At 31.2% G+C, this 10,970-nt stretch overlaps 2 protein-coding genes across 2 annotated transcripts in view; one reads left to right on the top strand and one right to left on the bottom strand.

Moving 5' to 3' along the window:
* LOC108733301 (pinopsin) overlaps window positions 1-10,970 on the bottom strand; it is a 96,151-nt gene that overhangs the window by 79,629 nt on the left and 5,552 nt on the right. The window lies entirely within an intron of this gene.
* On the top strand, window positions 1,626-10,941 carry LOC108733311 (maltase 2-like). Its single transcript, XM_025976000.1, has 12 exons — window positions 1,626-2,022; window positions 2,796-2,972; window positions 3,730-3,855; window positions 3,921-4,165; window positions 5,695-5,710; window positions 6,327-6,827; window positions 6,885-7,010; window positions 7,756-8,000; window positions 9,416-9,614; window positions 9,754-10,009; window positions 10,304-10,649; window positions 10,745-10,941. The coding sequence occupies exons 1-12, from the start codon at window positions 1,711-1,713 to the stop codon at window positions 10,887-10,889; spliced, it is 2,694 nt and encodes an 897-aa protein (XP_025831785.1). The 5' UTR covers window positions 1,626-1,710; the 3' UTR covers window positions 10,890-10,941.

Raw genomic sequence — 10,970 nt, 5'->3', positions numbered from 1 at the left:
AATTATGTTTGTTTACAATCGAATCATTTCATAGGTGAATATTTTACAGTGATACGAAAAAATAAGAGCGATAAACGAGCCACTTATTGTCTCTAAAAACAAGATAAGAACTATGATTGAAAACCGTAATTCTTAAAACTGTCAAAATATTTTAAGTGATATTTGATTTTTATCATAAAATTTTAATTAAAGCGGTAGATTATAAATGTTTAATTGTACCACCTTTTTATGGAGAATCAAAGGAAATATTAGAAGAAATTTAAAAATTAGAATTGTCACGATCTATGTTTCTAAATTATTGATAGATGTACTTCCTTACTCCATAATAGGTACCTAAATATACCCGTAAAAATTATTAAGTATAAAAATTTTTAAATGTTTGGTAGTTAGTGCTAAGTGAAGCACCCCATTGTATAAAAATGTTTGGCACACCTTTAATGAAAACATAAGAACTGATAAGAATACCGCAACTTCCCCAAACCAATGCATTATCAGTTTGATGACAACTGTTGTAGCAAATGTTGTCTTACGTAATGTTAGAAATGTCTTAATTGTTTATAATAAAATACGATTTCGTATCAGTAACTAAATAAAAAATGTGTTGTAATTATTATGAAATGCTATGACTTCTCGTCAAAAGTTTTATCAATTTCATGTTTTAACTTTTTCTAGTGATGTGATTAAATGCTATATGATTGTATAAGAAAAGTTCTTTACTTGAGGATAAATAGATGTACGACTTTAAATATGTAGATTCTTTTGCGTTGATGCCTATAATATTATAAAAATATACAAATTGAAATAAAAACTACCAACTTAGAAAAAAAATAACATTTTTAAAAGCAATTTCTCCTTTTTTTGAAGTAATTAAGATTATACATATAAGTATAATTTAAATTATTTAAAAAATATTTACAGTTCAACTGTTGCCCAAAACTATCTATTTTAATCACGACGTCCTTGATTTCTACATCACATTGCCAGCACGTTCGCGATTTTAGTTTTGCAATGGGCTTCGTGGATGATTTCATTTTTGTAATAATTATTGTAATTGTAGCTATCTATATTTTAAGGTAAGTTTCGAACCATCCCTTCCTCAAAGTTCAACAACTGGTCAGAATATTGGAACAGGTGTTGACTTAACTTGGTTCAATTTTATTTGGATCATAGCGATAAAATTTGTTTACTTGTAACATATTGACTGCATATTGTTGTTTGAACTTAAACTGATAAGGCGGTCTAATAAATGTACATGCATATGTCTAATGCAATCAATTTAAGTAGATGATGTTCAATTATCTTGGTAATGATTTTTTATTTGAATCCGTTATTGATCATATCGTTTATAAAAGCCACAAGGGAGAAGAAAACTCATATTACACACGGCTACTTCATTTATAAGAAGCTATCTTTATTATCTACCTAAGTACATGTTACATGAAATTTATTTGTTTTCCAATTTTTAGTTTTAATTTTGACATTGTGTGCGATTAATTTGTTTGTCGATGGATTACACAGAAAAAACATTTATTGTTGAACTTTAATAAATACATGTACAATTAGGTTTTGTATTACAATATTATCTCTGTATAGGATTACACCCGTTCTTATGATAAATCATCAGCATGACAATATTTAGTTACCGTTAGCATACCAGAGAAGCACGTACCAAATTATTCAGAGACCTAGTGTAGCACTTATTTAAACACGATGTGGACCAAATTCGCTTTATTTATAGTAATAGCATCGTTTCTGAAATTCTCTAGAGCAGCAGATGATGACTGGTTAAAACACGCGGTAGTTTACCAAATATATCCACGATCATTTAAAGACAGCAACAACGATGGCATCGGGGATCTTCAAGGAGTAATAAGCAAACTTGATTATTTATCAGAAACGGGGGTTAATGCGATATGGCTTTCCCCGATTTACCCCTCGCCTATGGTGGACGCAGGCTACGACATCAGCGATTTCATGGACATACACCCGGACTTCGGTACATTAGATGATTTTGATGAGTTGGTAAAGAAGGCCAATGACGTTGGAATTAAGATCATAATGGATTTTGTACCCAATCATACCAGTAATCTACACAAATGGTTTCAATATTCAGAAAATAAAACTGAAGGATATGAGGACTTCNCCATGCTTTACGATTATTGTTTGCAATCATGTGTGTTACTCTTGAGTTTGAATTAAATTTTTAAAAATCAAACTGTTACATTCATCAGCCTACCACACTATTAACTAACCATCAATTTAAAGCGAATTGAAGTTGCTGTCGTTATCATTCTTATTGATGTCTTTTATCATTGCTTGTACATTTGCATTATTTGTTTTTGTAGTGAAGTACTGTAGAGAGATATGATCTAATATTTCGTTTCGCATAACATAAATAGCTGCAAATTGCTCAACAACTGATTGTTATCCATTAGCCTCTTCGTCGACCACATGCAACTATGAGGGTGCTAATAATACTAATTTCTTTTACTACTTTACTTCATAGTTTAATTGAAGCTGAAGTTATTTATAATAGTAGTTCTACAGCTAATGACGATTGGTGGAAACATGCAACATTCTATCAGATTTATCCTCGATCGTTCAAAGATAATGACGGCGATGGGATGGGTGATTTGAATGGAATTAGTAGTAAATTACAACATTTGGTAAATGCTGGAATAACGGCTACATGGCTTTCGCCAATTTTCAAATCTCCTGGAATCGACGCTGGTTACGATATTAGTGATTACAGAAATATAGATGAAAAATTCGGAACTATGAGCGATTTTGAGCAGCTTATTAGGACAGCCCATGAACTTGGCATAAAAATTATTTTGGATTTTGTTCCGAATCATACCAGCGATCAGCACGAGTGGTTTAAATTGTCCCAAAATAACACTGAGGGATACGAGGACTATTACATTTGGAAAAACGGCTACAATAATAATTCAACAATAGCCCCCAATAATTGGGTAAGCAAAATATTTCCAATTTTTTATTTGCATTTCCATAATTAACAAGTGTTTGATTAGTAATAGTTAAGGAATATTTGAAACTTTCTGTTACATATACATATACCTATGCATAAATGACATGATTACAAAAAAAAAGGAATACATTTTATTATATGCCGTATAATCACTATGTTAAAAACATTTCCATGATGTTCACCTAATTGTAGTAAAGGGATAGTTAATTATTCGAGGCTACAAAACAAGAAGGCACAATAGATTAGATACGTAGGGAAATAACGCCACAAATAAGAAACGTTTAGATTTAATAGAATAGAAAATTGTAGTATAGTTTCCGACATATTCGATGATAAAGTCAAATGGCCACAAAATACATGTCAATTGTTTAAACTTAATTACAAGAATCGATAATTTATTTTTCTACGCCTACGAACATACTGATATGTAAAAAAATAAAGAAATTTTCCTGTATTTCATATAGTGGTCCTATTCCACAGTCGATTTTATTAATAAATTAAAATTAAGAAAGCGATTAATGTGAGGCGCGCATTCAAGTGTTTCAGTAATTTTATATGGGTAGTTCAATACGTTTAATACTGTGGTAGATAATAATCAAACCAATGAATTTAAAGACGGTTTATGATGGGGTTGAATATTTTAAAATTTTTCGAATTTAATAGTGCGTAGTCACTACCCCATTAGATGATTACTTTAACAATTTCAAGTAATTCGTAATTATATTTCTATTTTTATAAAGTTGAGTCAATTCAAATATTCTGCCTGGGAATATGTGGCCCAGAGGAATCAATATTATTACCATCAATTTGCCGTTGCTCAACCTGACTTAAACTACAGGAACCCTAAAGTTGTACAAGAAATGAAAGTAAGTTTCTTTTTAGTCTATTCAAGAATAATTATTTATTTAATGATATTTGGTTTTCTCAAAAGGATATAGTCACCTTTTGGTTAGATAAGGGCGTAGATGGTTTCCGAATTGACGCAGTTCCCTATTTATTCGAACATTCCGATTATAGAAACGAACCGCGCTCTGATGATTTCGAAAATTACCAACCTTATGAAGCCGGCTATCTTAATCATATTTATACTATGGATCAACCGGAAACTCTTGATATGATTTATCAGTTTAGAGAACTTGTGAACAATTACAAACGACAGAATGGAGGTGATACCAGGTAATAAAACAGCCACGTATTAGAAGTAGGTATTGCGAGTGTGAATCAGTAATGATGATATTTTAAAACTTGCTTCTTTCAAATTTAGGAAATTACGTCCTTATTTGGTTCATTAGAGCATAAAGTATAAAGTAGTAATTTACACTATAGGATGTATTACTACTTACATTTAGAAAATTTCGTGGGTGCCCTTGATTTTTTTCATGACAAAATGATTTTTTTTTATTATTCTTCTATTATGAATACAATAGAATTGTCGTTTTAATGACAATTTTTATCTATATTAAAAATGTATTGCACGTTCTTCTAATAAAACTTATTGTGTTGTGCGAAGGTTAAAGAATTTATACACACTATTATTGCAAAATTGTGTTGGTTAGTTTACATATTAACAAATTAACTAAAATTGCATCGTTTTGACCACTTCATTAGGTACTGATTACCATTTTGTATGCGTATGATTAAAATCAATTCAATTATATAGAGAAACATATGCCAAATAAAAGTACCTAGATATTAATAATTTTATCAGCTTGTCATCAAGCAGATTGGTTTGTTCATTAAGATCAGGATAAAGTAAAGGCACAAACAATAATTAATTAAGTAAGACAGATAAACTGATTACATTCCAAAAAAAAAAAAGAAAAAAATTAAATTGTCAAGATCGGTGTCTACTGTTTTATTTATTTGAACTAGTTTAGATTCTTCAGATTTCGAAAAAGGATGAGGATTAAAATTAAAAACAAATATTTTAGGAATTAGGAAGCAGGCCCATTTTATCTGACACCAACTCTATTCTGCTACGGTACCTTTAAATGTAGACCTTCTATTATTAAGTCCAAAATTATTACCATTATTATTATTGTTTGCAATCATGTGTGTTACTCTTGAGTTTGAATTAAATTTTTAAAAATCAAACTGTTACATTCATCAGCCTACCACACTATTAACTAACCATCAATTTAAAGCGAATTGAAGTTGCTGTCGTTATCATTCTTATTGATGTCTTTTATCATTGCTTGTACATTTGCATTATTTGTTTTTGTAGTGAAGTACTGTAGAGAGATATGATCTAATATTTTTACGTTTCGCATAACATAAATAGCTGCAAATTGCTCAACAACTGATTGTTATCCATTAGCCTCTTCGTCGACCACATGCAACTATGAGGGTGCTAATAATACTAATTTCTTTTACTACTTTACTTCATAGTTTAATTGAAGCTGAAGTTATTTATAATAGTAGNTAATATTATAAAAATATACAAATTGAAATAAAAACTACCTACTTAGAAAAAAAATAACATTTTTAAAAGCAATTTCTCCTTTTTTTGAAGTAATTAAGATTATACATATAAGTATAATTTAAATTATTTAAAAAATATTTACAGTTCAACTGTTGCCCAAAACTATCTATTTTAATCACGACGTCCTTGATTTCTACATCACATTGCCAGCACGTTCGCGATTTTAGTTTTGCAATGGGCTTCGTGGATGATTTCATTTTTGTAATAATTATTGTAATTGTAGCTATCTATATTTTAAGGTAAGTTTCGAACCATCCCTTCCTCAAAGTTCAACAACTGGTCAGAATATTGGAACAGGTGTTGACTTAACTTGGTTCAATTTTATTTGGATCATAGCGATAAAATTTGTTTACTTGTAACATATTGACTGCATATTGTTGTTTGAACTTAAACTGATAAGGCGGTCTAATAAATGTACATGCATATGTCTAATGCAATCAATTTAAGTAGATGATGTTCAATTATCTTGGTAATGATTTTTTATTTGAATCCGTTATTGATCATATCGTTTATAAAAGCCACAAGGGAGAAGAAAACTCATATTACACACGGCTACTTCATTTATAAGAAGCTATCTTTATTATCTACCTAAGTACATGTTACATGAAATTTATTTGTTTTCCAATTTTTAGTTTTAATTTTGACATTGTGTGCGATTAATTTGTTTGTCGATGGATTACACAGAAAAAACATTTATTGTTGAACTTTAATAAATACATGTACAATTAGGTTTTGTATTACAATATTATCTCTGTATAGGATTACACCCGTTCTTATGATAAATCATCAGCATGACAATATTTAGTTACCGATAGCATACCAGAGAAGCACGTACCAAATTATTCAGAGACCTAGTGTAGCACTTATTTAAACACGATGTGGACCAAATTCGCTTTATTTATAGTAATAGCATCGTTTCTGAAATTCTCTAGAGCAGCAGATGATGACTGGTTAAAACACGCGGTAGTTTACCAAATATATCCACGATCATTTAAAGACAGCAACAACGATGGCATCGGGGATCTTCAAGGAGTAATAAGCAAACTTGATTATTTATCAGAAACGGGGGTTAATGCGATATGGCTTTCCCCGATTTACCCCTCGCCTATGGTGGACGCAGGCTACGACATCAGCGATTTCATGGACATACACCCGGACTTCGGTACATTAGATGATTTTGATGAGTTGGTAAAGAAGGCCAATGACGTTGGAATTAAGATCATAATGGATTTTGTACCCAATCATACCAGTAATCTACACAAATGGTTTCAATATTCAGAAAATAAAACTGAAGGATATGAGGACTTCTATGTATGGAAAAATTCTTCTGAAAACGGTGTACCACCAAACAATTGGGTATATAAAAGTGTTGTTGTTTAAATATAAAGAAATTAGTTTCCAATTCTGTTTTAGATAAGCGTATTCAAATATTCCGCTTGGGAATACAGCGAAGTTCGAGGAGAATGGTATTTGCATCAGTTTGCCAAAGAACAACCCGATTTAAACTACAGAAGTCCAGCTGTAGTGCAAGCCATGAGGGTAAAATTATATGAGTATATAAACGATTATGACAAAAACCGACTTTCGAAAATCTTGTATTTTTCTTAGTGAAAACAAAATAATCAAGTCAAGTTCAAACAATATCAACTTTTAAAATAATTCGAAGTGGCCAGTATTTTGCCGAAACTGCCAGACGCGGATCGCTATTTCGATCTTTTTGGATCTCATCAGCGCGTCGCAGGCAGCTCCGACAGAACACAGATCAACTTTTACCTGCTGTCTTAACAGTGCGTATTAGAAAATACTACAAATGGCGTAGTAAACGCCATCTGTAGCACGATGCTACTAAATGTAAATTCTAATATCAAGTTTTGTTTCTGCATTTTTGAATATGCGGTTTATGCTTATGTTTTTACCTTTCTTCCGTTTTTTCACTGAACTATATCTGATTTACTGGCTACCTTTGATTTTTTTTAATTGCTTCCTTGTTTGGATTTAGTTTTGCACCGCCTCAAATTTAATTAATAATTTTGAATTCACTGATAGAAAATACTAAATTATTTTTAGCATTTTAGTGCTTCTACACTGTTATAGTAGTATATTCTTAGTTATTTTTACTATACTTATGAAAAACGACGACGTAATATTTTAAAATATATCTTTTCCGGCACTTTAATTAATGAACATCATACTTTCTTCGGGAGCAAATAATCAATAATTAATACATTTTGAACGTCTACCGAAAGTACAGAATTCTGTCCTATACAAATACTATTCATTGCAGGACGTGTTGGTATTCTGGATGGACAGAGGAGTTTCAGGTTTCAGAGTCGATGCCATAAGTCACATGTACGAAGATATACGATTTATAAATGAACCTTTGGCTAATGGGTATGGCACATACAATGTCAGTATTTACGACTGTTTGAACCACATTTACTCAAAAAATCAAATCGAAACTTACTGGGAAGTATACGCATGGAGAACTCTTCTTAACAATTACAGTGAAACTCATAATCGTGAGAAAATGTAAGTGTTTTCTATGAACAATAATATATACGGGGTATCCCAAGCAAGCGGGATTCTTCAATAACTGGTTTATAGTTGAAGATATCAAAAAAAGTTCCTCACAAAAGTGGTACCATATAAGTGGAAAAAATTTGTAAAAATGAAGTTAGATAGCTTCCATGAAAAACGGGACACTCTGTATAATCAAAAATAATTTTAGGATATGAAGACACTCATATGGTACCACTTTTGTAAGAAACGTTTCATGATATCCTCAACTATAAAGCAGTCACTGAGGAAACGCGCTTGCTTGGGACACCCTGTATACGTAAATGATATTTGTCTACTATTAACATTATCGTGTGTATAATAAAACTATCTTTCGAATGAAATATTCTTAAAACTTTATAAGTGGTTTTAAGTAGGAAATATAGTAAACAACTTCACTATTCTTAGATTTTTGATTTGTCACTTTATTTTTCAAATTCAGTTAAAGTCGTATATAAAGTTCAAAACATTAAACTGTAAAAATAATATGCATACATCAGATTAACTAGAATCACTAAATAGTGTTCTAGTGTATGGAAGTTTATATATATGTTTGTACCGCACTCGATTGGTCATGACCAAAAACACTTTCGGTACGTGAAATATTGTAAGGGCTTTTCGTTTAGCTTTCACAGAGCTCGGGTTTTGTAAGATTTCTTCAGATATTGTTAAGCGCTTTAAGAGCAATTAGCGGTAATAAATGGTAAAAAAATGAGTTTTTGCCTTGTAACTGAAATCTATGCAGCTGATGATATTATTTCGGAATGAGCTGACTATTAGAATGTCTAATTAAGAACTCTTTAGGCATACTTTTTATAACCATGATGTCTCCATTTAATTGCAACTTGTAATTAAAAATCGCTAATTTAGACATATTTAAGGTGGAACTAAACAATGGATGATCTACATTCGGTATTCATTGTGATTAGTACATTATTACCTTAAAATTTAAACATTTACTGTGTCAATTATGCAGACAAATATTTTCCTAAATGAGATGTCTGAAGTGAAGTGCTAAAAGCACAGCCGACAACAGTTCTAAATCACCCAAATTTAATTCAAGCAATAATAATCCTCATCAATTTTTGACAAAGAATTGACGGTACTTAATATCTATATGCATAACAAAAAAATATAGCAATGTATCAAGCGAACTACTCACGTTAATCTATCTTAGTGGAATATTCAGCATTTGAACCTCTTCATTTACTTATTCTGAAACAAAGAAGAAATATTAAATAAGTTTCCACTTGTGGTTTCGTTACAATAACTTCCCTATACTGGGAAGCTAGTGTACCGATTGTTTGGACATTTTATAAACTTTCTTTAAAAATAAACTATCCTTAAATATTTGCTGGTCTGATAAAAGCAAACTACATAATTTCTAGGATACTAATGACAGAAGCATGGGAATCAACGAACCTCACCATGATGTTTTACGGAAATGAAACTAATGAGGGAGTGACTTTTCCATTCAACTTCAAATTTATCACAGACTTATCAACTTCAACATCGGCCCAAGATTTAGTAAATGTCATTTTAGAATGGTTGAATAATATGCCAGAAGGAAAAGTTGCAAACTGGGTGGTAAGTACAACCCCTACTTTTAAATACGTAATTATAAAGAAAACACATTCACATTAATTTAATTTCTGTGTTACCTGTACATTGTTTTTTGATGGTCACTCTCTAATAGTTAGTATCATAATAATTGATCTTTTATTAGCTTGGTAACCATGACCAACATCGTATAGCAACACGACTTGGTACTGATCGGGTCGATGGTTATAATTTAGTTGCTCAATTACTCCCTGGTACTGTTCTTACATACAATGGGGAAGAAATTGGAATGGAAAATGGCGAAGTATCATGGGATGAGGGTCAAGATCCCAGTGCGTGCAATGGTTCACCCTTGGACTTTAATTCCACGAGTAGAGATTTTCAAAGAACGCCATACCAATGGGACAACACTACCAATGCCGGTAAGCACCAATGCTTGGTGATAAAATTCGTATTCATTTGGGGAAAAAAGAATTTTAGACCTTTATATCAGTTATTTATTAGTTACTTAAAATTGATCTTTCAATTCCACGAATCCCTAAAATCCAACACTTGGTCTCTAATATTCCTAATCTGAAGCTTCCTAATTCCAATAGATATTTATTCCTTGACAAAAGCTTTCGATTTCTAAGTCTCCTAATATAGAGTTCCTGATTGTTTATAACACTTTACCACACATATTTTTAGAAATACTCTTGTATACTATTTATTTAAAGGTTTTAATAATGGAAGCAAAACATGGTTGCCAGTGAGCAGTAAATATTTATCATGTAATCTATTAGACCAACGATTCCCTGAAGACAAAAAAAGTCACTATCATGTTTATAAGAGTGTTGTGGCTCTAAGAAAAAATGAACCGTTTGTTACTGGAGAAGTAAGTCTGGCAGCAGTTACTGAAAGCGTTATTGCTTTTACTAGACGATTAGATGGTCATGATGTCTACGCAGTGTTATTCAATTTAGGTGAAAACTCACAAAACGGAAACATAACGGAAAAGTTTCCCCAACTAAATGAGGATTTGGAGGTTGTAATAGCAAGTGCTAGTTCAGCCAGAAATATAGGGTAAGATAACTAACTACACAGTGTGGGACAATATAATTTTCCACAATTATTTTAATTATTAAATAAATTATTATTTGTATTTTCGTTTTTTTTAGCGACAAAATTTCACCTTCCAATTTTGAACTTGCTGCATTTGAAAGTTTGGTCGTCAAGGCTAAAAGTGATGGATCAATTTCCTCTGCTTCGATTATAATTAATGTTATTTTGATTTTGCCAATTATTTTTTATAAAACACTATAATTTTTTGTAGGCAAAGCAACTTCCTCTTGTCAATAAATATCATTTTAGTTTTTACCTGATTTTGATTTCTTCTTTTCATTT

The sequence above is a fragment of the Agrilus planipennis genome, unplaced genomic scaffold (assembly GCF_000699045.2).
Source record: "Agrilus planipennis isolate EAB-ADULT unplaced genomic scaffold, Apla_2.0 scaffold12, whole genome shotgun sequence".
Taxonomy (NCBI): Eukaryota; Metazoa; Arthropoda; class Insecta; order Coleoptera; family Buprestidae; genus Agrilus; species Agrilus planipennis.
Note: the sequence above shows the minus strand (reverse complement) of the source record. Positions and strands in the feature narration are given on the sequence as shown.

Coding starts and splice junctions, on each gene's coding strand:
- LOC108733311 (XM_025976000.1), top strand. CDS start 1,711: ATGTGGACCAAATTCGCTTTATTTATAGTAATAGCATCGTTTCTGAAA. Junction 2,023..2,795: donor TAGATGATTTTGATGAGTTG/GTAAAGAAGGCC, acceptor GATTTTGAGCAG/CTTATTAGGACAGCCCATGA. Junction 10,010..10,303: donor GGACAACACTACCAATGCCG/GTAAGCACCAAT, acceptor ATTTATTTAAAG/GTTTTAATAATGGAAGCAAA.